Below are 27,916 nucleotides of genomic sequence, written 5' to 3'. Positions count from 1 at the left end.
CCTCATTATCCATGCTGTTTGAGGGAGACCCCATGGATTCAGCTAGTTTATTGCATACTTTCTATATTTTAAGACTAAGTCAGAGTTCCAAAGTGGCACATATGTTCCAACTTGGAGGATTATTTTCTCACTTTCCTTTTTTTATGATGATTATTAAGGAAAAATAAAGTAAGATTTTAGGGAATGGTGACATGTTTGAGAGTGACTAGCCATAATCCTTTTGGCCATGTTTCAAATATACCTTTTTATAATCTTTATTTTATTATGCTACTCTTCCTAAAAATTTTTGACAAGTTTGAGTTATAGCATCTGTTTTCCTATTTTTAAAACCATATTGTGTACCATCTGTTGTTTCATTATCATTGATTATAACTTTTAGAATTTAGGAAAGGTAGATAAAGACTTTAATCTTTAATTGTACAGTTTATGTATAGATAGTATACTCAGTCTTAGAATTAAATAAACTTGCCTAAAGAATAGATTTTAGATATGGAAAAATCTTATTTCTAGTTCCTATTGTTAATTTGGAGCAAGAACTCCATGGCTTGGCGAGCAGCTTTCATCGTTACTATTGTTGTTAAAGCCTCCTCCTTGACATTTATTTTATAAAATTAGGTATCTCTGTACATGATTCCTTAATTTAAAAAAAAAGTACTATTCATATTCTTTGTAAGTGCAAAGCTTTTTTTTAATAAAATGAAATAAATCAAATAACATAAGAATTTGCAATAAATATTAAAAAGGGGTAGATTGTCATTAGAATTTATCATTCTGGGTATTTTTTTGAGGAGGTGATATAGCACTTGCTATAAATATTCATCATGTTCTTAAATCTAGACATATTCAGTGATTAGGTGATTTTATGCCTGTTTATGCTGAAAGGAACAAAAGAAACTTTAAAAACTGAAAGCATAAACATAATTGAACCACCCACTTAAAAGAGAAATTGGAATAGATGTTTTCCAGGGGAGAACATGCTTTCTGTGTAAAAAGGGCTAGTGTAACAAGAAGTCATCTATTCTTGATTTCTTTAGACAGCTAGAGCTTTGTGCCTTGTCTAGTTTCTGCGTTTTAAGAGCTTGTTCTGTGTAGCAGAAATAATACAATAAATGGGTTTAACCACATTTGTCTCAGCTAGACAGTCTGCTTTGTCAGAGATTGCTGGTACAACATAAACAAATTATGTGTTTGTAGTGCTTTTCAATGAAAGCCTATCTAACAGAGCTGAGATTGTGTTTCAGCAGCTGTAGATTTAATCTCCTACCTGTCAGTTAAAACAGGCATTTCCTGAGCCAGATAAGGACTGGTTGTAGAAGAGGGAAGTAGTCACAGCTGGACAAAGACCTATTGTTATTGGCTGATAATTTCTATGTAGATTCAACTCCTCATTCTACCATGGAGACTACAATCATAGGCAGTTTTAAAGGAGCTAAGGTGACCTTTTTTATTGTTAAATTAAGAAGAGTTAAAGAGAATCAAAGCTGGGTTTTATGTCATTCATATATGGGAGTTGTCATGTGGAACTAAAAATAAATGTCTATAGCTTAGATCATCATAATTCTAGATCATTGTGGATGTGATAAACACGATTTTGGAAAATGCCTGTTCACAAATTTATAACTGCATATTTAGGAATTCTACTTGTAATGCACACTAAAGTAAAAAATTAAATCTATGGATAGATACTTTATGTGATTCACATATTGTGGAATGTGTCTTTTCTTTTTTTTCTATTTCTTATATGTGGAGGTTCCTGTGCTCTCTTTGTTTCATGTAATTACCCATAGAAATTTATAAAGTTAAGTTGAACCGTCTCAAAATTGGTCTAGTTTGGAGAAAATATATATCTCTACATTTCTATAAGTTATTATAAGGTTATTCTGAGTCCCATGTCTCCCAAGTCATGAATAGTTAATGGTAGGGTACACTGATAGGTTATATGAACTTGGTCAGCAACCTAAATCCACAACTTTTCCAATTTAAAGTAGTTCATGAGTTCTCGAGTTTAAAAATACATATAGGCATCTTAATTAATTTTTTTATAATTAGTTTTTTCCAACTTTACTGAGAAGTGATTGGTGTATTTCATTGTGTAAGTTGAAGACATACAGCATGGTGGTTTGACTTACATGTATTGCAAAGTAGTTCCCACAATAGATCCAACTAACATTCATCTTCTCATATAGATACAAAAAAAGAAGAAAAGAATGAAGAAAAAATAAAGAAAAAAAAGTATTTTTCTCTTTGTGATGAGAACTGTAGGATTTACTCTCTTAACAGCTTTCCTATATATTACTCATCAGTGTTAGCTATAGTCATCCTGTGCGTTACGTCCCTCGTATTTATCTTATAACTGGAAGTCTGTATGTTTTGACCGCCTTCCTCCAGTTCCCCCTGCCCCAGACCCCTCTCTGATAACCACAAGTCTGACCTCTTTTTCTGAGTTTAGTTTTTTTGTTTTGTCTTGTTTCATTTTTTGGTCTGCACATATGAGATCGTATTTGTCTTTCTTGTTTCTGTCTGGCTTATTGCACGAAGCACAATGCCTTCAGGGTTCACACATGTTGTTGCAGATAGTAGAATTCCTGTCCTTTATCTTTTTTTACAGCTGAATAATATTCTATTTCATGTGTATACCGCAACTCCTGTATCCACTCATTTATCAGTGGACACTTAGATCTACAATGACTGTGGCTTGGTTATCGTACATAATGCTGCTATGAGCGAGGGGTACAGACATATTTCCAAGTTAGTGCTTTCATTACCTTTGGATATATTTTCAGAAATGGAATTGCTGAATCATAGGGGCATTCTATTTTTCATTGCTTGAGAGTCTTACATAATATTTTTCATAGTGGTTGTAAGTCATCTAGGTAAGTTGGTGGAGACAGGTGACTTGGGGATCCTACTCTTCCACCATCTTGCCTGGCCCCCCTTTCATAGTGGTTGTACCAATGTACATTCCCACTAGCAGGAGACATGGGCTTCCTCTTCTCTACAACCATATCAGCACTTGTTGTCTCTAGTCTTTTTGATGATGGCCCTTCTAAGGCCATAAGGTCATATCTCATTGTGGTTTTAATTTGCATTTCCCTAGTGACTAGTGATGCTGAACATCTTTCAACACACCTGTTGGCCTTTCAGATATTTTCTTTGAAGAAATGTCTATTCAGGTACTTTGTCCATTTTTTAAATTGGTTTTGGATTTTTGCTATTGGTTGTGTGAGTTCATTATGTATTTTGGATATTGACCCCTTATCAGATATATGATTTGCAAATATTTTTTCTTATCCCATAGGCTATTTTTCCTTTTTGTTGCTGGTTTCTTTTGCTGTGCAGCTTTCTAGTTTGATGTAGTCCCACTTCTTTATTTTTTATTTTGTTGCCTATGCTATAGGTGTCACATCCAAAAATTAATTACCAAGACCCATGTCAGGAGTTTTAGTCCTATGTTTCCTCCTAGGAGTTTCATGGTTTCAGGTCTAACATTTAAGTCTTTAATCCATTTCAAGGTGATTTTTGTGAGTAGTGTACAATATGGGTCCAGTTTCATTCTTTAACATGCAAATATCTGATCATACCAGCACCATTTACTGAAGAAACTGTCTTTACTCCATTGAGTATTTTTGGCTCCTTTGTCACATATTAGTTGACTGTATATGCTTAGGTTTATTTCTAGGCTGTCCATTCTGTTCTCTTGGTCTGTGTGTCTGGTTTTTTTTTTTTTTTAAGATTTTATTTATTTATTCATGAAAGACACAGACAGAGAGGCAAAGACACAGCCAGAGGGAGAAGCAGGCCCCCCTGCAAGGAGCCTGATATGGGACTTGATCCCTGATCCCAGGATCACACCCCAAGCCAAAGGCAGGGGCCCAACTGCTGAGCCACCCAGGGATCCTCTGTATATCTGTTTTTATGCCAGTATCATACTCTTTTATTAACCATGGCTTTGTAGTATAGCTTGAAACCAGGAAGTGTGGTACCTCCTGCTTTGTTCTTTCTCAGGATTCCACTGGTCATTTGGGCTCTTTTGTGGTTCGTGTAAATTTTAAGTGTTTTTTTTCTACTTCAGTTAAAAAATGCCATTGGAATCTTAATAGGGATTTCATTGAATCTATAGATGGCTTTAGAAGGTATTGACATTTTAACAATAGTAATTTTTTTAATCCATAAACATGAGATACCTTTCCATTTATTTGTGTCTTTGATTTCATTCATCAGTGCCTTGTAGTTTTCAATTTAGAGACTTTTTACCTCCTTAGTTAAATTTATTCCTATTTTGTAGTCTTGATGCTATCGTAATATAATTACCCTTTTGATTAAAGTTTTTATGACAATTTATATTTTTTTCAAGAAACTTTTTACATATATCATTTGATCTTTGCAAAATATTTGTAATGTTTGGAGTTTACATTTATTGAAGTGTGAGGGACAGAGTGAGCAGTTATCAGGTAAAAATTGTATATATAAAAGACAGCACTACTTTTCTTAAAACTCCACAATAACCTTGCTTTCTTGTTTCCTCCTGCCTTCTCTTTTTTCTCTTCTCTCTTTACTTTCTTTATATTTCTTTTCATATTTTTATTTTCATTCCTCTCATGTCTTTTTTTCATTTCATTTCGTTTTTCTTCTTTTCTCTTTTCTTAACATCTTATGATTTGGACAAACCTACCTAATACACCTTTATTTTTTTGGTGGTACAGAAGATATAACAGAAATGTTATATTTGGCTAAATTTTTTTTTTAAGATTTTATTTATTTATTCATGAGAGACACAGAGAGAGAGAGAAAGAGGCAGAGACGCACACAGAGGGAGAAGCAGGCTCCATGCAGGGAGCCTGACATAGGACTCAATCCTGGGTCTCCAGGATCAGGCCCTGGGCTGAAGTCAACACTAAACCGCTGAGCCACCCAGGCTGCCCAATTGGCTAAAATTTTTAAAGCTAAGATATACAATGATCTTCTTTCTTGTTTATTTGCTTATTAGCATTTAGAAATGTCATTGAGGACTATGTGTAATACTGTGTTGTAGACAGAGTGAAGTAAAAATTAATACATTAAAATAGAGGATAAAGGAATATTAGAATTTCTTAGTAGGATTGCTTTACTTTAAAAATGTTGGAAAATTCAATGTATTTATTTTCCATTTTGAATTCTGGTATTTTTTTTATTGACCTGAGTGCACCAGCATATCATCTCATTTCTTTTTTGGGCTTGGGTTTCTATTTCTTTCTAGCTATAAAGAAGATTAAGATACAGCATCAATTGTGAAATGTTATATTTTTATATAGTTGCTCATTTGTGAATACACAATACATATACACACATACATACGTATATACATTCATTTGTATGTTGTCTGTCTTCTCAGTAGATAATGGTAGGGGATTTTGTGTACTACTATGTCCCCAGTACCTAGAATAGTGTCTAATTGAAATGAAAACCATTAAAAAATTCAACACAGTATGTGGAGGGTAAATTTTGGCAGAGGGAAAGAAATTTATGTTTGGGGAATTTTCATGGAGGAGTTGAATTTGAATTTCCTCTTTTTAGGAGAGGAAAGATCATTCCATATGTAAGTGAGAAAAAAATGGCTTGAACAAAGACTTAGAAACTACCAAAAGTGGGACGCCTGGGTGGCTCAGCAGTTGAGCATCTGCCTTTGGCCCAGGGCGTGATCCTGGAGTCCCTGGATCGAGTCCCACGTCGGGCTCCCTGCGTGGAGCCTGCTTCTACCTCTGCCTGTGTCTCTGTCTCTCTATGTCTCTCATGAATAAATAAATAAAATCTTTAAAAAAAAAAAAAAAGAAACTACCGAAAGTAAGAGAGGCAAGATGGTAAAGGTAGTAGGAAAACAACCTTGAGAGGTAAGTTAAGAACACCTAGTAGGGTAATTTCAATGCCAGAGTAGGCTAGAGAGCTTGGACATTACCTTTTTAAATAGAGACATTTCTTTATTATATCTAAGTTATTTAATATGAACATAGTAATAAATAAAAATACAAAAATAAAGAAGATTTCTCTTTTTAAATCAACATGTTAGTTTATCCTTACATCATCTTCAGTGTTGACACACTTGTGCATTTAGTTGGGGTAGCAAGTGTAGAAGTATGTGTAAATATCTGTATATGAGTAGAAGTGTGCATGCTGAGGATGGGGCAAAATGACATTGAAGTTGCATGTCATTAACTTTTTGTACTAAAAGGATTAGAGTGTGATAAAGAGTAAAAACCTGAAGGTTATTTCATTTGTTGCTATAGTTATTGTTTATGCTTTTACTCAGTATCCATTTCTTTATAATGATTCCCTGACTATACCTCTCTAGCCCCCACCCCAATTACGTATACAGGCACCATTTCTCATGGATACTTCTAGGGAAAGTCAGCTTGCCATGGCTGAGTCCCAGCTGTCAATAGCTTAGACATCTTATTTATGTCCTGTTCAGAGTTCACTGCTTATTTCTCAGACCTGTAGCTTCAGATGAAACTACTTCTGCATTCTCCAGCTGATGCTTAAATATTTTTCTGTCATTCATTCTATATTGTATAACCAGCCCATTGTGATATAGCAAACATTTTTTATTATTATTTTGGAAAACTGTATTCTTGGCTCTTCTGGTGAGAAGAGCTTATCATCTCTGTCAGTAAGGATTATAATTGATGAGAAAATTATTAAAGAATCTTAGAGGCCTCTTTATACTTATAGAAGAGTTTCAACAGATGTACTAGGAGAACTCAGTCATTAAAAAATGTTTTCAAATGAATGAATAAAGTCAATTTTTGTATTCTCATACCAACTAGTGGACTTCAAAGTCCATGGCATGCCAAAAGAAAAGATTGCTGTGATGAAGTATGTTTGGAACAGATGCATATTTCTGTTGCTTCGATTTGAAGACTGCAAATGATAAAAGGAATTGATTCAGAAGATTAAAAAATCAGAATTCTTTTGGCTTAGTTTTTAAATACAGAGAATGAAAATTCTTTAATGCATTTATACTACAAATATTTGTTGAGTCCCTACTCTGTGCAAGAGAGGGACTTTTACTAAGCCCTGGGGAGATACAAAGTCCCTGCCTTTAAGTTGTGTGTAATTTTAACAAGACCTGTAGTCTAAGATGTAAACCTGCATTTCTGGAGGAGGAATTTAATAATTGAACTCTGGTCATTGCTAACAGAATAAGCTTGTGTAAAATACTTTAGGGGTAAAAGCCAGATTGCCTTCATTACAGGTCAAAAGTTTATGAAACGTTTATATCTGAATTTGGTTGTTACAAAGAAAGGAATGCTGCATTCTTCACAATGTTACCATACTTATATGGCATTTATACAAAATTTGAAAAAAAAATAATTTCCATATTGGCCAAACATTTTGATCATTGTGTATTTAATGGGGTTTCCATTTGAGAACAACAATCATTAGTCTCTAATATGTTTCATACTCCTGTGGAAATAAGACAGGGTGGATAAGAAGCATTCATCTTCACTAGTCTTTGGAAATATCCAAAGTAATTGAATAGCTCAGTCTTCTGTGATGGCCTGGTGACCACTAACTGTGACTATTTGCATAATAGTCAACTCTTCACTTCTGTAGTGATAACTGTTTGTATCTGATTAAAATTAAGACTGTTTTAGTTCTCTTGACTTTTCCAGAAGTTGCAAAAATTGAGATTTGCTGTTCTGCTTTAACCAAACAAATGCACACATGGGGATAACAATATGCTGAGTTTATGCAGATTTTACAGCACGAATCTGAATAAAATACCCACTAATAGATCCTTAAGGAGTAATAAACACACATGAATTTTCCTTAGTTGCACTTTAAAGTGATTTTAACATACTACTAGACCTTAACAATAATATTTAATTGACAAGATTATGCATTTGTATGGATTGAAAAGGTGGTAGATATCTAATTCCAAATGAATCATAAATTTTACTTTTGCATAACATGTTTTATTAATTTCTCTATGGCCAGGATATTCTACTTCCCTCCTGGTGAGAGTTTCTTAAAATATAGTAAGATAATTTAAACACATTTAATTAACATTTATCATCCATTTTATAAAGTAATCTGACTTTTGTCCTCATAAATACTCTCAAAATTTTCCTAGGTTATAGGCCATAGGAAGACTATGGAAAGATACCTAATGGAATTTTTGTTGTAATTTAGTTTTCTTTTAAAGCAAATCTTACCTTTCTCTGTTGACCCTATTCCAAAGCAAGCTGACAAATCAGATGATTTACACTACTATATAAGTGAAAACAAACCTACCACCACTACCTGATAAAATAAGGCTATAGACTTCTCTAAGGCATCTTTATATTCTCAGTGCCTACCTAGCATAGTACCAGTCAGATAGTGCTAGGGGCTCAATCAGTGGCTGCTGAATAGCTGAAGACAGGTACTGTTGACTTCCTTTATGAAGTAACATGTTTCTTGGGAGCCTAAGAGGTGATCTTCTATGTGTGGAGCTCTTTATTTCAGAGAGTAAGGGGAGAGACAGATAAGTAAGAGATGCTAGGAATTATAATTGTGTTAGTGCTAAATCCGTGTTCTTTTCTTTGAAAATTCAATATTTAAACAGAAAATGTACAAATGAATAAAAGATAAAATAATGACATTGGCTACTGATGATCCTAGTAAACTGATAGGATATTTAGAAAATGCAAATCAAGTGGGTATGTACAGTATGCTGAGAATATAAATATCAGTGTTAACACAAAGGACAAGATTGACTCTTTCAGGGCTATTAACATTTCTCCCTGAATATGTACCTAAAGAAGAGTTTTAAAACATAGACTATTGACCTGATAGATAGTCATTGTGCTCTTCCTCTCAATGATCATTTCTGTCCTAATGTAACCAAGTAAGGCACCTGGAAAACGCTAGACTGTGATGTGTGTTTAAACAACTATCTTAAAGACCAGCCTAGTAAAAGAATTGCTTTGTTTGCATGTCTTACTCTTCGTAGTGAGGGTAGGGACATAGTGAAGCTGGGGTCAAGATATATCTTTTCTATTTCTCCTGTCAATATTTTAGATATTTTATTAAATGAATTTAATAGTGTAAATGAGTAAAGATAAGTTAACTATTGAAGTTATTTTCTGTTTTTTCCTTAAATTAACTTCTTATTAGAGTATAATGTATATAGAGAAAAACATATATCCTAAGTGTAAAGTTAGCTCTTCATTAAAGTTCAAGCTGAAACCCAAGACTTTGAAAGAATAAAGCCTGAGTTTTTAAAAGGATGTCTTTGAACTATAATATCTTGGTTTGTTCTACCTTTCCAGGGTTTTTCTTGGCCCTTAGTGAGGATTTTGAAAAGGGGTGGCAATAGCATGCAAAGTTCTTGGAAGAAATTGCACTATATTAAAGATGAATGTTAACAATGGTAACAAGGTGTTTCGTGTATTATCCTGGAGGGACCTAAGAGAAAGAGACAGAGATGAGGGGGAAAGGGACAGAATATCATCAACAAACAAACAAAAATAAAGCAGAACTTCGGGATGCAGCTACATTTTGTTCAATGCGTACCCATCAGAAGTTGATGGGAAGTGTCTGGGAAGACGGGCTCTGTGTTCTCAAATACTCTGTGTCCCAGAATAGCTCCTGATGAAAGTTGATTTTTTTTCTCCTATTAGAGCTAGATAGATTCTCTATAAGCAAAGATTTGCTATCCTCTCTTAGCTGTAGCAGCCAGACATTAGCCAAATAAGACAAATGACAAGCAAAAGAGGTATATCAAGATGTATTTAAGTCATCATTATTTTTTTAATAATAATAAAAGTCATTCATTGCATTAACCTACTTATAGATAGGTATGCTATTAACTACTCCAAGGTTGTTGGTGCTCAGAAAACTGGCTCTTAGGTCTTAGATGGTTCTCACATTGATCAGTTGACACAAAATGCCTCCTGTATCATAATGCCTTATGATAAGAACAGCAGAGCATATAGAAATATCAATGTCACAGGCCATTCATGACACTCAATTTAGTTGGAGAAGATGTTTAACGAATTGAAACAATTAATGGGTAAGCAATAGGCCATAGACAATACAAGGCTCCTTTGTGTACTTCCAACCCTGGCCAACCAAGAGAAATTCAATATGCCGACTACTTCATCATGCTAAGGCAGAGCAGGACATAGTCAATACTTTAGATAGGTTTTAAGCAAAAATGGGTTTGAAAAGGTTTATGTTAAGGCATGGATTCATCCTATCAATGAGACCCTTTCCCTCCTAACTCTCCAGAATTAACTGAGATCAATATACAGTTTGGCATGTACTTTTTGGGACTAGGAAGATCCCTTCCCTGAGCTTGAAGGCTTTTCATGCAAAGTTTCTGAGTCCCTTGTTTCTTTCACTCTAGACACCATGGCTTGTTCAGTGGTAGCACTTTATACCAGTGACTCAGCTATTCTTTGCAGTAAAGAACAGGACCTTTAGGAAATCCCCTCCGAATCCCCTCTCCCTCTCCGATTGCTCTTTCTCACTCTGTATTTTCTATCTCTGTCTCCCTTTCTGTGTCATCATTTACAAATATTAGAAACATTCCTTCCGACAGACTATGGAGGCTTTCTTCAATTAAACCACATAAGGAATGATTTACTAGAAATAAGCATTAAAATGATCTTTACTTGCTCACCGTTTTTAACTCAGTGATAGACATTAATATGCTCACGATTTTCAATACACATACGTATTTCCCATCACCAAAAAAGTTAAATAATCCTCATGAAAGAGCAAATGAGTCCCCCTGAGTGTCACTCTGTTTGCATGTTAGCGCATGGCCAGGTCTCTGCCAAGTGGCTCTCTGATTGACTGCTGCAGATGCTCTTTCTCAAGTATTCTGAGTCATATCTTTAGTACAAGTCTTCAGGGACAAACAATAGCACCTGTTCCTCACAAGATATCAGGCCAGTTAGCCCATTCATGTATCTTTAATGAAGCTCTGGGGCAGATGGCAAAAAATGGCATCATCAACAACTTAGCGCAGAGAAAACGAAGGGGATAAGTGTCGATGCAACAATGCTGTTTCACGAATAGGAAGAGACAGAACCCAAGTGTTTCATGCACATCTGCTGCTGTCTTGATTGTCTGAAAGACGTGAGGAACACCAAGCAATTAAAATTTCTGGGCATGGAGCCCTATTTGATCAAGAATGTGTTCCCCACTTTCTCCAAAAGGGCTGCACTTTGGCCAGGGACTGTGGAAATCTAAAATCGATGGACAAGTGTACTTTGGTCCACGCAGTTGGTTTCTTTCCCACCGCACCGACTGAGCTCCTCCCCTGATGGAGCTCCTGGCTTCTCGTTACCCAGCCTGTTAGTGCTGACTCGTGAAGCAGTAAAAAATAATGCAGCTTCCTGCTCGGAGATATATTTTTGGCCACATAATGTTTTGCTCTTTGTATTAACCAAATCAATTTTACCTATGGAATAATGAAAGGATCTTTGAATTTGTGCTAAGAGAAAGCTATGCTTTCAAGAAAAGAAGATGCTATTTGAAATTTTGATAACTTCTTGGAAAAGACATGTGGAGACTGGTCATTCTTTGATGGATTGAGGGGGATTCTATTAGTTTTTCTTCTTTAGTAAAATATTTTTGGAAGTTGCCATTTCTAACGTGACTGCCTTCCCTGGCATGTCATCAAATGGGAAAATAGGATGATGGGAAGAAAGAGGGAAGGCAGGCTTATGTTCTTCAGAGCAGGATGGGGCTTTTCTGTGTATTCACAATTCTTTGTTTGCCCTAAGCCCTGATGCTCAGTGCAGTAAACTTAATTCACAGCTTCCATAGGAGGAAAATATTTTGGGTGCTGATATGATTCTTAGGTGGCTACCAAGCCCTCTCTCTTTATCACTCCTCCCTTCCTTGTCCTTACTCTCCATTTCTGTCCCATCTCCAATCAGTAATTTTCTAGTAAGTACAATAAATGGAAAGCTCTGAAAGGGGGAGATTGTTGCTTTACAACATACTTGCTTCTCATATTATTTGTATGGGCCATACTGGTCAGCTTTTTATAAAAGGTGGTAGTTGGAAGTATTCATAGACCTCTATTACCCTTGTGAGTTTTTTAAGTCACATAATTCCTTTAAAGTGATATCACACTGGGGAAATCTGAATAAGGTGGCTGGACTGTATCAATGTCAATACCCCAGTTGTGATATTGAAGTACAGTTTTTCAAGTTATTACCACTGAGGGTAGAAGACACCTGGGATCACTTTGTATTATTTATTACAAACGCATGTAAATTTACAATTATATTTATAAAACTTCTGGTCAGTTGTTATTACAAAGAGTAATAATATTCCTTATCTCATTTAGAACTGTTTAGCAAAAGATGACTTGATGCTTAATATAAGATGGTACTTAAAAGTATAGACTTCGAGCCTGACAAACCTGGACTCAAATCCTAGCTCTACCACTTTTTAGTTGGCCAAACTACTGAATCTCTCAGGATTTTGTCCTCCTCATTAAATGAATGAAGAGAAGAATAGTGAATACTTTATAGAGTTTTGAGGATTACATGAGATAGATCATGTAAACCACCTTTGTAATGTTTGACATAGAGAAAATACTGGAAAATATTATTAGTGGCTGTGATGAAGAGGATGATTACCTTTACCATCATCATCATCACTATTATTACTTCTGTAATTAAAGTTAGAAGAGGAGCGCTTCATCATCTTCTCTTAGCCAGAATTCTAATTGCTGCTAGGTATCTTGACTTATCTTTAATAAGGGGCACTCTGATTTTTTACATCATTGTTTTACTTAAAATAAGTTAAAGGCAATTTTATCAATCAGAACTAAATGATCATTGCTAATGAATGTATTATAATAAGTTATTGGAATTAATTACAGTAGATTTGTGATCAGATTGTTCTGGGTAGAAAATAAGAGAGAAGGAACAAACTGAAACTGAGCAACATAAGATCTGAAATACTATCTGAAATACAAAATTATTTTTGGTTGCAGACTTCTAGATTTCTCTCCCCAAAGAGCATACACACGTGATCTCTCTCTCTTTTCTATCACTCAAGTCCATGTGATGTAGTGGAAAAAGCACTAGAGAGGGTGCTGAGCAGTTCTGGATTCCAGATCCAGCCCTGTCATAGGCACTGTGTTCTCTCAGGCCATGTCTTTTAGCTACTCTACCCACCTTTTCCCTATGTGCAAATTGTGAGGTTTGAATTCGATTAGCGATTCTCAGAGAGTGGACCCTGGACCAGCAGCACCAGCTTTACCTGGGTACTTGCTAGGAAAGTACCCTCTCAGACTCCACCTCTATCTACTGATTTAGAGGCTCTCAGGGTAGGGCCGACCAGTCTTTGTTTTAACAAGCCTTCTGGCTGAACTGGATACATGCTAAAGTTTGGGAATCACTGCCCTGGATTGTATTGTGGTCTAATTTTTAGATCGTTGGACCCAGCTCCCAGAGCTTCTGATTTGTAGGTCTGGGGTGGAGCCTGATAATTCGCTTTTATGAAGTTCTCAGGGGTTGCCAGTGTTATTGCTCAGGTACCACACTTTGAGAACCACCAGGTTAGATCAACTCCAAGCTCTGGTTCTATCTATGATTACTTTCACAATGTCTTCTGTCGCCCTTCTTATTTACTTTGTCCCTTGGTTTATTGACATTGCCTCTGAATTAATAGCATTGAACATTTCTAACATATCTTACTTTGTAGAGGGTGATAGATGGGAAGGAACTTCCCTAAATTCTTGTAACTTATGTTAATATGAAACATCTACAACTCTTTGGCATTGAAGATGACCCTAGATGGTTTACTTAGTTATCTCATGTACATAGAAGAAACATCTTCAGATACCAAGGTTCAAGAATTCAGATCTGATGCTTAATTGCTACTGATTCTTTTATGTTGTCTCATGATCTGAAGAGCTTGAGAACCAATGTAGAAGTAAAATTATGTTTTCATCCTAAGATGCTGTTTAATGAATAACACTAAAGTTCCCCAAATTATATCTTCACATGATCCTTGTAATCCCACCTCTTCTTTTTCATGGTTTTCTAGATAGTTGGGATGGGATAATGCTCTGTGAGGCCTGGTGTCTGCTAAGAACATGACAAGCCTCTGCCTGTCAAACTGAATTATTTAGTTGGTTCATGTTTTCTTTTTTGGAGTAGAATTAAGGGTAAGAGCCACTATTTCTTGTTTTTTTCTTTTCTTTTCAGTAACTTGGTAATTTTCTAAAACTGAATATGCAAACTATGTAAGAAAAAAAACAAGGCTCTAATATTTCTTGAGTACCTGTTATGTGTCAGTCACTGTGCCACAAGTGTTAGTTTTCTGGTCTCCTTAATCCCGACAATAACCACATATGGTAGTATCATTAGCTTTTACATGAAGAAACAGACTACAGAAAGTTTAAGTAACTGTTCACGATCACACAGCCAAGCAGATGGCAATATATAGATTTAAGCTCCGATATGTTTATCAGCAAAGCCTTTCTAGGCATAGTAGATTCTGAACAAATGTGTGATGAACAAATGAATAAAGGAATAACTACATCACATTATCTTCCTAATGCTGAATTTGAAAAAAAAGAAAAGAATCATAAAGTTAAAAAGGCTCTATAGATCATTATCTAGTCAGGGTTTTAGTTATGCTTACACTTTAAAGTATCTCTACCATATGGGTGTCCAGCCTTTACTTGACCACCTCTAGGGAAATGATGCACACAACCTCTTTAATCGGAGTCATCACTGAATAACTCAGTTTTAGAAAATTCTTCTTTAAGCTTCCCTAAAATCTATTTCTCTGAGCCCAGTTCTGCTTTTTGTAATTGATCAGACTTAATCTGATTCTTTTGCCATAGTAAGATAGTCTTGTATCTTCTCTCTCCCCAGCTAAATAGCCCCCATTTTTTCAGCTACTTCTCAAGACCCATAGCACATAATAAAAACTTAATAAACGTTAGTTACAAAGAATGAAAGAATAAATACTCTGCCTAGACTTCTCACTTTCTTGTTCCCCTTTAGAGCATGGAGCATCCGTGCTATTCTAGGCACATGCTAGGAACCATATTTCTAGAAGTAAATGAAATGATTTCCTCTGATCTCCTCTTGCCCTGAACAACAGTCACCTACAAAAAAGACCGTTTTATTTTCTGACATAGAACAGTGCCCTCATCTTTGACATCTCAGGTTTGCATCAGGTCACAGCAAGCTGGAGTTGAACAGCAAACCTAGTGCTTTTCTTCAGGGTTAGAAAGGCAAGACCTGGGCACGAGGGGATCAGCTCCAATTTACGCAGGCTAAGTTTGTACTCTAATGTACAAAACTCGGGCTTACCTCAGCTAAAATGGTAGAAATAGCTGCCCAAAGCTAGTTTCTTTCACGCCCCACTGGCAAGGTAGTAATTGCACAAAGACCTTTTTATTATAAGTTGATTTTCTTGAGAAATGAATTCAGAAAAATACTGTAAAGTGTTTATTTTTTGCTTGCCCTTTATTAACCCACCTCTTAGGGCTTTCCCTCGAGAAAAACTGTTGGTAAATGAAACCTCTTAGACCCACAGAGAAGCATTTTTGCATCACATCCCCGGCTGTGGAGGGAACAGGGACAGGACAAGGCAGGTTGGCGCTATTTAAACAGGGTCATCAACCAGTATATGGAATTTTGCCTAAAGAGAAGATTTAAGAATTTAAACAGGGGAAGGGTTTAGAATTGGTAGAATTAATGAAAATGTTTGTATCTTAAACAGGATATAATGCAGCTTTTTTACACAAGTAAAGATCCCAAAGACCCAGTTTGAACTTAGAGATCATTTCTGTTAGTACATCCTAGTTTTGGTCTTTAAATAACAAAAGTCCTGTAGTTCAACCTATAAAATCATACACTAAAATCCAGGACAAAACCTTCCTGTGATGCTATCCTGGAATCAGGGTAGCTATGCATCGAGTGAAAAAGGGAGCTAGGAAATTAAAATGTGATTTCACAGCCATGATTTTGTCATAGCTCTTATTTTCTTTATATAGAATACAAATACTGATATAGAGTGAAGATTTTCTATTTTGCATTTTTGTGCTCTTTGATACATTTATTGAGGTCAAATGAAATTTGATATAGTAGGATTTATTATGAAATGCTCTCTGAATACAACTCCATAATTACTGAGCTACATGGTAGTGCATAAAGCTGTAAAACTGCTAAGCCAGACAAGCAATTTATATGTTACATCGAGGTGTGTATGGCAAAGAATATTAGTTTAATTGGGAGCCAAGATGTAGTAGCCTTAAATCTGAAGAGCTATATGTTTAACATAATGCGGTAAGGCTTTGAAATAAGATCCCTAAACTGAGGAGATACAGCTTTTGGAATATATAACAATTAGACATTATTTTCTGACCAAGGATACTAAATACTGTTTTCCAAATAAAGGGCAGAATGCAAAGCAGGTGAAAGGGCAAAACCTTTCAACGTTGCGCAGTGTAAAAAGCAAACTTGTCTCTCCTGGTCGTTTTGTTAAAAAAAAAAAAAAAAAAAAGAGAGAGAGAGAGAGAGAGAAGGAAAGGAAAAAGGGAAGGAAAAGAGTCAAGATAAAAGAAAACCATTCACCACAATTTGGTGGAAGCAGGGATGAGGCAAATGCACAACAAGGTTGTGTCCTTGGAGTGCTAATGGCATCTAAGAAGGGACTTGGTGACTTTGGCTCGCGATTTCTCAGGGAGCAGATTTGGAATGAGGTCAGAAGTGGGTGGCTGTTTGGGTACCAGCACAGCAGCAGGAGTGAAAAACAAATACTTCTTGGCATACATTTGCTCTATCTGATCATAGGCTCTCTTCTGTTTAGCAGGTTCAGGGTCACATGCCTCCGCTCATGATCCCAATTTTTCCACATGACCAGCGGACCCTGGCAGCAGCCGCTGCCGCCCAGCAGGGCTTCCTCTTCCCCCCTGGAATAACATACAAACCAGGTAAGTAGAGAGGAATTTAACATTCTTTTGGAAATGCTAAGATCCCCATGTTTTTGCTGAGCAGTCACAACAAACATAGGAGCATACAAAGGAACCATGAATAAAACGATCATAAAAGCTGATTTTCACGTAAAATTAGAAATAGGAAGTTAATTGGGAGGAGGGCATGTTAATAAACTCACTGGTTGCTAAAAACTTTTTTAGCACTCTTTTTTCCACTTGGTTTGTTCTGAATTCACAGACAGAATGCTACTTTCCCTGGGGACCACAAATTTTTGTCAGTTCTCTCTCATACCTTTACTGTGAATAATTGTCTCTGGTTAAAGACCCTTTCCTCCTCCTGCGAGCTTTCATGCTTGGTTACAGTGGTCACATACACTGTGAAATGTTATTGTTGTTTGTTGTCTGATTTCTCCTGGAAGAAAAGTTAAAACTGGACTGATTTAATTAGCTCACCACTAAGAGGTAAGATTCCTTTTGATTTTAGTTTAAATAATGAAGCATTCAGTAGTTATTTTCTCATTCATCTTTGAACCTCAAAATCAGGTCACATAACCTTGCAGTGAAATATGTTTTGAGACGATTTAGCAAATGTTATGATTTTTCTTTATTCCTCTGAGTTTACTGGACTCCTGGGGAATTCAATTAGGGACATAATGGTTTGAAGCTTCTTTCAGAGCCTCCTTGTAAACAGGGCTTTAAATGTTTAAAGATATGTTGCCAAAGGAATCCAATGTAGGAAGATAGTGAAGTAAATAAAGTCAACCTTAATTTCATTTGTGCATTCTTTGTAAGTGACCTCAGCTCAGAAGTAGTGACCTTGTTCTACTCATTAATAATTTCCGTGTCAAGTTCTTTTTAACATATTAACCTGATTATATTAGCCACCAAATCTGAGTGCAACAAATCTGAGTGCAGCGGTTTCTTTGTGTAGAGGGTTTATAAAGCGAACAAAGGCATTTTAATGTGCTTAAAGTAATAATAAAATATAAATCACGTTACTGAAATCCTCAGTAAGGAAGCTTACTAAAGTAGCATAAAAACAAAGCTAGTGAATTTTAGCATCTATTTTAATTGCTTGTTGCTATCGATTACTATTTTGCATTTGGTAGATTACTACTTTCTTTGAGAGGAAAGATGGGATGCCTGTCAAACCTCAAATGTTTTGAGGAATAGAGATGTTAAGGAATTGGCTCCTTTTGAGGACTGCATCTAATTAACCAGACCTGGTTTTACCCAAAGATTTTGGGATACCTGAATGAAAGAAAATTGTATTGTTCAAACTGTCAGAATTTGATTTTCCTAGGGCAGAATTTGTAGAGCAAGGGATATTCCCTAGGAAACTGATATCCATATTGGGGACAGGAGTATATTTTGTCAGAGACTATTTTCTCTCAATGCAGGGGTTTGGTCCTCCCCTGATCTCTCTTGAGTAGTTCTGAGCTATTTCTCAATCTTGACTTCCTTGGGAACACCGAATCTCACTCGTCCTCCCTCTACCTGTCTTAGAAATCTCTTCGATGAACTATCAATGGAAACCTTTTATTTAATTTCAGTGTTTCTGAATTTAAAGTGCTTCACATTTAAAAATCAGGTATGAGTCTTATTTTCTACGGGACACACAACATCAATATAGTTGACATGTTTCCTAATTTTGCTGAAACAATGATGCCATTTTTTCATGGGGAGATGTGTTGTTCTATAGTTAATGAATTTGGACCACTTTTTGAAATTCTTTTCACCAACATTAATGAGACAGTAGTAAGTACTGAAGAAGAATATGGAGATTGGGAGAATATTATTGCACAGGAGTGTTATCTCCATCGAACAACATGTGTGCAACATACAGCAGTGTTCAAGGGGTAACAGAATTGTGTTTGATTATGGTGGCTTAAAACCTGTTGGTTAAGGCATGACAGTGGATTTGGGCCATGGGACAATTTTTAATCAAAAGCAAGGCTGATAAAATAAGGTATTTTCTGTGACCCCTACCTAGGTTACATCAGAGGGTTTTATTAACCAGAACTCTAAATTCTTTAATATTTTGACCAATCTGGGTTTTATTATAGATACAAATTATACTTTAAAGGATTAAAATTATTTGTTCTTATGTAATTAGTAGAGAATACATACCAGGGAGACTTAATCAATACGGTGTTTTTGTCCTTCATGTGAATTGGGGGAGCAGAATTGTGTTGGACTGGAGTCTGGACTAGAAAATTTTTTTTTGCTCCAAACTGAGCTATGATAATTTCATTTGAAATACATGTGAAACAATGATTAGATTTTTATTTTTTAAGATTTTATTTATTTATTCATGAGAGACACAGAGAGAGGCAGAGAGAGAGGCAGAGACAGGGGAAGCAGGCTCCATGCAAGGATCCCGGGACTCCGGGAGCACTCCCTGAGCCGAAGGCAGATGCTCAACCACTGAGCCACCCAGGCCTCCCATTGATTAAATTTTTAGAAGGGAGTAGTTCTGTCATATATAAAAGCATTGAAATGGTGGCCTCACTTTATATTTTGGTTCCTAGTCAAGAGGATGAGCAATCACTATCTTGGTCTTTATAACTTACAAACTAAGTGGTTCTCTTTTTGCCCTTTTCCACCTTCCCATAACCTGAAACTATTCCACAGTGTTTGTGCTTTCAGCTGATTGAATAATTGTCTTGATTTCTAGACAGCACAGGCTACCTGAAGTTGATGTTCCCTGTCAAAGTTGGCTGTTTCTGAATCCATTATTAGGATAGTCTGAACAAATATACTTAGGACTCTGGACCTTCTTCTCTTCCCCTAATTTGACTCATTGCTCTGGATACATCAGGGTCCCCTGTGTAGTGAACACCAAACAAGTCCTCCCAGTTTGGTGGGTTGCTGAGAAGGCATGTGGCCTATAGGGATTGTGCAGTTTCCAGGGAATATCTATCAGGTTAATATCTGTAGACATAGCTTTATTGAGTTTTGACCCTTAATTTTTTTTTTTTTTTTTTTTTACTGTTCTGTAATTAGACACATCATTCTAGAAAAAAAAAGTCATGAGGGCTCAGAACATACACCACAGGGGTACCTGGGTGGCTCAGTGGTTGAGCATCTACCTTTGGCTCAGGACATGATCCCAGGATCCTGGGATCAAGTCCCATAGGGAGCCTGCTTCTCCCTCTGCCTATGTCTCTGCCTCTCTGTATGTCTCAAGAATAAATACATAAAATCTTTTTTTAAAACACTGCAAAATTTTGTTTGTTTTACTCTTTCACATCATAAAATAGAGATACAGCAATCTGGGACAAGATTAAGCACCTATATTTGAGAAAATTAAAAGATTAAGCGTCTTTCATAGCTAGCGATATGTATGTCAGACAGGATTGAATTGCCTATAAAATAAAAATAATGGATAGCCTCCTTCATAGGCCAGGGATGGTGGAGCTGACCCATGGACTCTGTGTAGTTCAGATTTTTAAAATAATTGCTGCTGAGCAGCCCGTGGCTTCCTAGGAGATTCAGAGAATAGGATCTCTGCCTATGCCTGGCTTCTCCACCCACTTATTATAAAATAATAGCTGAAGCCTCCTGAGTAGTTGCTTTGTGCCAAACACTGTGCTAAATATTTCACATGGATTATTTTATTTGTTACTTGAACATGTCATTTAGCCTTGCTGAGCCTCACATTTTTTGTCATCTAAAAATATATGTCCACTGCTCAATGTGGGTGTGAAGATTAACTTTGTTAAAATTTATGAAAATTCTTTGAAAATTCTAAGGCACTAGGTTTTGAGGGTAAAGTCTGACCATGAAATTAAGTAAATTTAGCATTAAACTACATCCTTACCCATTAAAAATGTCCAAAAACTAAACATTGGACTGAGATAAGCTTATATCACTATGCATAATGTTTCCAAGGTCCACCCATATTGCATTATTTATCAAAAGCTCACTCTTTTTATGGCTGAATAATATTCCATATGTCTGTGTCTTTGTACATATATATGTGTGTGTCTATATGTATAATATATAATATGTAACATATTATATGAATAGACAAATAGTTTGTTTATCCATTCATTTGTTGATGGACACTTGGGTTGTTTCCACATTTTGGTCATTGTGAATAATGCTGCTGTGAACATTAATATACAAATATCTGAGTCCTTGCTTTCAGTTCTTTTGGTTATTTATGTAGGAACAGAATTGTTGGGTCATATGGTAGTTCCGTGTTTAACTTTTTCAGAAACTGCTAAACCGTTTTCCACAGAGGCTGCACCATTTTATACTCCTACCGACAATGTAAGAGTTCCAATCTGTTTACATCCTCACCAACACTTGTTATTTTCTAATCGTTACAAAAATATTATAGTGATCCTAGGAGGTATGAGCTAGTATCTCATGTGGTTTTGTTTTTTCTTTTTAAAAAATATTTTATTTGTATTTATTCATGAGAGACACACACACACAGAGGCAGGGATATAGGCAGAGGCAGAGGACTGGATCTAGGATCCCGGGATCATGAACTGAGCCAAAGGGAGACACTCAACTACTGAGCCACCCAGGTACCCCTCTCATGTGGTTTTGATTTTCATTCTCCTAATGATTAATAATTTGAGCATCTTTTCATGTGCTTAATGGAAATTTATTTATTTTTCTTGGAGAAAATACTTTGTTTAGGACTTTGCCTAGTTTTTAATTAGGCTGTTTGTTTTTTGTTATAAAGTTTCAGGAGTTCTTTATATATTCTAGATATTAATCCCTTATCAGATATATGTTTTGCAGATATTTCCTTCTGTTTGCCTTTTCATTTACTTGATAGTATCATTTGATGCACAAAAGTTTTTAATTTTGATGCACTCCCATTTATCTATTTTTTTTTCTCATGGCCTATATTTCTGTTATCATGTCCATGCAATTGTTGCCAAATACAAAGATTTACTCCTGTGTTTTCTTCTAAGAGTTTTATAGTGTTAATACATATGTTTAGGCCTTTGATCCACTTGAGTTCATTTTCATATGTTATTTAAAGTTCAACTTCATTCTTTTGCATGTGGATAGTACTGACATCTTAACAATGTTAAGTCTTCCTGTTCATGGACATTTCCATGTATTTAGGCTTTAAAATTTTTTTTAGCAATATTGTATAGTTTTCAGTGTGCAAGCCTTTCACCTCTGGTTAGATTTCTTCCTAAGTATTTAATTACTTTAGATGCTATTATAAATAGAAATGCTTTCTTAATTTTCTTTGGATTGTTCATTGCTGGTATATAGAAAAACAAATGACTTGTGGGTGTTAATTTTACAAGATTACAACTTTTGCTAAATTTTTTTAGTTCTAGTAGCTTTCTTGTAGATTCTTTGGAATTTTCTACACATATGATCATCTCATATGCAAGTAGAGATAGTTTTACCTCTTGCTTACCAATTTTGATACCTTTTGCCCTCTCTCCCTCTTCCTTTCTTTCTCCCTCTCTTTCTCTTTCTTCTTCTCTTTCTCTCTCTCCATCTCTCTCTCTCTTTCTTTTTGAACAGTGCTGGCTTGAACTTCCAGTATAATGTTGTATAGCTGCAGTGAAAGCAGGCATCATTATCTCATTCCTGACCTTAGAAGGAAAGCTTTCTGGTCTTTTACCATTGAATATGATGTTAACTGTGGATTTTTCATAAATATCCTTTATTGTGCTGAGGAACTTTCCCTCTATTCCTAAATTTCTGAGAGTTTTTATCCTGAAAGGGTATTAGATTTTGTGAAATGCTTGGGATCCCTGGGTGGCGCAGCAGTTTAGCGCCTGCCTTTGGCCCAGGGCGCGATCCTGGAGACCCGGGATCGAGTCCCACGTCGGGCTCCCGGTGCATGGAGCCTGCTTCTCCCTCTGCCTGTGTCTGCCTCTCTCTCTCTCTCTCTCTCTCTCTCTGTGTGTGTGACTATCATAAATAAATAAAAATTAAAAAAAAAGATTTTGTGAAATGCCTCTTCTGCATCAATTGAGATAATTATGTGGATTTCTTCCCCTTTGCTCTATTAATGTGATGTATTACATTGATTTTGTGTGTGTGCTGAACCACCTTTGTCATCCAATATGTATATTGGAGGTATGCATAGGTGTGTATATGTATATATAAATATACATGTATATACATATATATAAAATATATATTCTCATATACATATATATCTCATATATAAAAATATATATATTCACATTTAATTTTCTTGGCAACTCTAAGATAGGTGGCATTATATCTATTTTATTAAAAGGAAAAAAGGTACAAATGGTCAAATAAGTTGATTAAGTTTCCAAGCTTTCCCATCTAGAAATTAGAAATGGAGACAGAATTCAGACTGAAATTCTCTGATTGGATATTTTATACTCTTGCAGACATGGTTTAAGTATGTAGGATATTAACAAAAGTCTAGCTCTTTATTTGCTGTGGAAAATATGTTATTTATATGTATGGATTCATCGAAATGGCATCTTGTAATGCTAGCTATTTCCACCTCTTTTAGAATATGTAAAGCTGAGGTTTATAACCACTATTACTGGAATACTTGAATAATTAAATTTATCTACTGGAAGTCAAGACAGTTTTTCTGAGGTTCTTTAGATCAGTAATTTCATTTTTAAATAAGAGTATTGAGGTCCAAGAAGAAAATATGCACATCCACATAAACTAACCTAGTTTTCTGGAGATCAAGATTACTTTGACTATACCCTCCATCACATATGGAAGCTATATCATTTATGAGCTATACTAAGGTATGAACTTTGAGTTGATTTTTTAAATTTCTTGTAATGGATGGATTTATTTTTTTGTAATTTATTTATTCATTAGAGAGAGAGAGAAAGCATGAGCCAGAGGGGCAGAGGGAGAGGGAGAGAAAATCCCTAGCAGACCCCATGCAGAGCACAGAGCCCAACATGGCTTGAACTCATGACCTGGAGATCGTGACCTGAGCCGAAACCAAGAGTCAGACATTTAACTGACTATGCCACCCAGGTGCCCCATAATGGATGGATTTATATAGTTTATCCACATTCACTTATTTAATTGCTATTGTGACAAATACCATGGATTTTCATATGATTGGCCGACGGTCTGGATGTATCTATGAAATAAGTGAAGAAATTAAGATTGATCCTTGATTCTTATCTTCTATAAAGGTATGAAGAATAATGCACATGTTCTTAGAAAATGCCCTGGGATCAAGAATTTTCTCATCATTGATCTACTCTTTGATGAATAGAGGAGAAATTTAGCAAGAGAAATAACAGCATGATGACCTCAGCAATATACACTTTAATCCTTCCAATTTTTTTTGTCCAATTGTCCTCCAAACAAATTGAACATTGCATTTTATTTTTAGGATTCTAAATGTGTCATTCATTTACCTGCTAACTTTTTCTGCAGTGTGATGCCTCACAAAGATAAATTCAGATTGATTATGGCATTATTTCAGAATATAGAAGGGTTGTAACATTTTACTATTCTCAATGCAGATATCCAGGCAAGATGCAAAGTGGTACGTCCAAGTCTATACTGATGGTTGTTATTGAAATATTTCTGTATTGTAGCAAGAATGAAGATAGCTTATAGAAGTGAGGTCTACCTATAAGTTGTTTGGCAACTCAGATAATTTACCATGATCCTATGATGCCACCACACAACAAACTGTGAGATAGGGATATGTAGTATAGTTTGATTTCATTTTAGAGGGCAGGAAATGAAGTGTGAGATTTTGAACCAGTTACTGAAGAGTCACTGAATCCTGTCTTCTAGGTTAATGTATTTTTATTTGTCTACTCCTTCCAGCCTCTCTAAATTATTTCCTCAGTAGGTTAATTCTGAAGTTAATATCCCAGGAGACTACAATCCAGTTCCCTTGTCTTTCTGAAGAATCGAAGTAAATGAACAGAATTTTACCCATGAGGTTTTTGACTTTTTAATAAAAGTGAAATTTATATTTGAATTACAGAAGCTAGGAGTATTTTGGCAGGTGGTAGCCTGTATCTAATGGGTCCTGGATTCTTAATACAATTTCCCCCTTCTCCTGTGTTTAAATTTTAATAAGTTTGGGCCACATTGCACTTTCTTTGAAAATTTTTTTTAAAATGTACTTTCTCTCATTCAGAGACTCTTGCCGTGGAGCTGGTTTGGTTCCAAAGGAATGCTGTCTATTGTGACAAATGAAACTAGTATCAGGCAAATTTTCCATAGGTTTTAAATCCTGTTTTATATTTGTTTTGTAATCTCCAGATAAAAATAGTCAGTTTGAAAATCTAGAAGGCTGGAAAGATGAATTTACAGAATGGGCATTATTTCCCAAATTGGCTTTTGGAGATTGTCTTTTTACACTAGAAGTAGCAAGGGCCAGATTACAGTGGTGTCTAAAGCCAACCTGTTCCAACAGGCTTCATCTTTCTTTGTATAAATTTAGAAAGAATGGATCCTCACGCAAGCATTTCAAATCCAGAGACAAATTTGAAAAAAATTGCTACAACATGTTGACTGATTTCTTGCCAAGTCAGCCACTGAGAACTTTTACTTGACCGACTCTTACAAAGAGAAAATTAAAGGGGTGGGGGTGAAGCACATAACTTTGTTATTAAAAAATTAAACTTTGCAAAACCCTTGATTCCCTCTCCTGCTTAACATTTTTCTCTGCTGTTTTTAACCCCCTTCTCTTCTTTGCTCTCATCTTCTCCCTCTCTTGCCTTCCCCTCCCCCCCCTTTTTTTTTTGCTGTCTCTAATCATTCTCTGTATTAGACTCTGTTTTCTAATGTATTCATTTTTACTTTTAGTATTGATTCAGAAATATGTTCTGGAGAAATAGCTTTCGATAGATTGTATTCAGATACACAGATTCAAACTGGCAGAGAAGGTTAAGAACATTTTAAAAATATGCTTGTCAGCAATGGAAAGAAAGCTGTTTGTAGCCAGCAGGTGAGCTGGAGAGTACTACAGGGTGTGGTAGAGATAGTAATAAATTAACTGGCAAGCCAAAAACTATAAAAAAAAAAATCAGCTATTTCATAGCATAGAAGCATGACAGCTATGAAAAAAGGAGTGCCCCAGGGAATTCTTTTAGAGTTTGATTTTTTTAAATATGTTTGACATGAAAAATGTTTTAGTACAAATAAAGCAACTGGTATTAAACTTACAGGGAGGGGGGTTGTGGTTTAGAGTTAGTATGAATAATGCATGATATTTAAAGAAAGAACAGCTCTAAAATGTTCTGGGAGGCAGCCCATGTTGATGGTTTGGAATGGTGATTTTTTTTCTCCCTATTTTTGAAGCATCATTAATTCAGTATCGTTTTGTGATTTTTTTTAACCTGATAAGATATCAACCGAAGAAATACTATTTGACTTAGATTAGGATATTCTTTCTTCACATAATTTAGTTTAAATATCAAGAAGATCAGCAAAATTGTTTAAGCATAAAGCAACAGTCATTTACTATAAAAAATAATTTGGCCTAGTTATCCTTTTTAAAAAAGCTCATGTAGCACTGCAAACTAAAATCAACCTCACGGAAGGGGAAAAACAAGATCAGATATTTTGAACATTACTCCATAGGAGACCAGCACAATATAGTGTGAGTGAATGCATTGTAGCAGTGCTCCATATGCAATCAGAAGCCAATTGTTACTGGACTGTGTACAAGCACACACTGTGCTCAATGGTCTGATGAGGTATTATGGATGTGATGCAAAGAGACTGTGTAGATTAGAAGCTAACAATTTGTTAAAAGTGAAAGCAACTTAACATTTACATTGGGCCAGCTGAGTAGCACTTCATGTGGCAACAGGATGAGCTCCAAGAAATGGGGGGCGGGGGGGATGAGGGGTTGCCAGGAAGGCTCCAGGTATTAGTGTCCGTGCAGAAAAAAAGAGATTGTATTGCTTTCCAATTGACTACCTTTATTGCTGTGATTCTTTCTACACTCTCTCTTCATTATTACATTCAGCTTTCAGTGTGGAAAAGTTCATGCAAAACAGCATGATTATTATAAATGTCAAAAATGTGTGGAGGATCAGCCTATTAAAATATAGCCTAGAGATAGTATATAACACTGACTTTAAATAAGTAGCTGCAGCCCAAGTGATACTCCATTAAATCACTGATATTGTGTAATTTATCCACGAGTATTAATTTTGAATTCAGTCACCACTATCACAATACGTTCCTCATTACTTTTTCTTGGTTCTTCACATCGCTGCACGTAGTCTGTGCTCTTAGGTCACAGAAAGGACTTCCTTCCCTGATTTAGGAGTGCTATGAAGTCAGACATTGAGATGTAGCATTGATCTCTGCTGAACCTTGCTCAATCTCTACTAGACTTTTAATGTGGATATCCTATGTAAAATGTGTGGTTATTTAATCAAATCATTATCAAAGAATCTGTGATAAGCGCCTACTGTACATGAACCTGCACTAGGTTCCACCAGAAGTTAATCCCAAAAAATATGGTTTCTACTCTTGTGGAGATACCAGGCATTTTACAGAATGCTGGCAGATAAGATTAGTTTCCTTCTCACTCCTATCTAATTGAAGAGGTTGCATTTTAAAAATTTTTTTCTGTTCTTTTTTGTTAATAAAATAAAGTTTAGGGTTATGGACAGTCAATAGCCCATAATCTTTTTTGGACTCTAATACTCTGCTTTGCCTACCAAGCCAAAACTTTTGTTGTTCCAACATAAAAACCTTAATACTTTCTCAGTGAACTGAGTGTCAGCCTGGCTTTAAGATATTTTTTTTACTCTTAAAAAAATGATGTATTACACGATTTGTAATGGAGTGAACATGCTTGAATTGCACATTTAATTTTTTTAACATCACATTCATGTTTTGCCAGTTTGCCTACCAGCTATCTGTTAACAAAAAGTTCCAAGGCAGCACTGCAAGTCTATGCCCAACTAAGCCTTTTGTTTCTGCAGATGTTTGGGCTTAGAGCAATGTTGTAAAGCTCAGGCAATCCAAGGACCA

The 27,916-nt window shown here is 35.7% G+C and overlaps 1 protein-coding gene across 26 annotated transcripts in view; it reads left to right on the top strand.

Moving 5' to 3' along the window:
- SOX6 (SRY-box transcription factor 6) overlaps nucleotides 1-27,916 on the top strand; it is a 588,321-nt gene that overhangs the window by 443,721 nt on the left and 116,684 nt on the right. For 21 of the 26 annotated variants that reach the window (XM_038569137.1, XM_038569135.1, XM_038569136.1 and 18 more), the window contains one exon: nucleotides 16,822-16,945. In XM_038569137.1, coding sequence (XP_038425065.1) covers nucleotides 16,822-16,945 — 124 coding nt within the window. The remainder of the gene's footprint in view (nucleotides 1-16,821; nucleotides 16,946-27,916) is intronic. The other 5 variants (XM_038569132.1, XM_038569152.1, XM_038569127.1 and 2 more) reach the window with 1 other exon arrangement.

The sequence above is a fragment of the Canis lupus genome, chromosome 21, assembly GCF_011100685.1.
Source record: "Canis lupus familiaris isolate Mischka breed German Shepherd chromosome 21, alternate assembly UU_Cfam_GSD_1.0, whole genome shotgun sequence".
Lineage (NCBI taxonomy): Eukaryota > Metazoa > Chordata > Mammalia > Carnivora > Canidae > Canis > Canis lupus.
The sequence above is the reverse complement of the archived record's forward strand: the minus strand, read 5'-3'. Positions and strand labels throughout refer to the sequence as shown.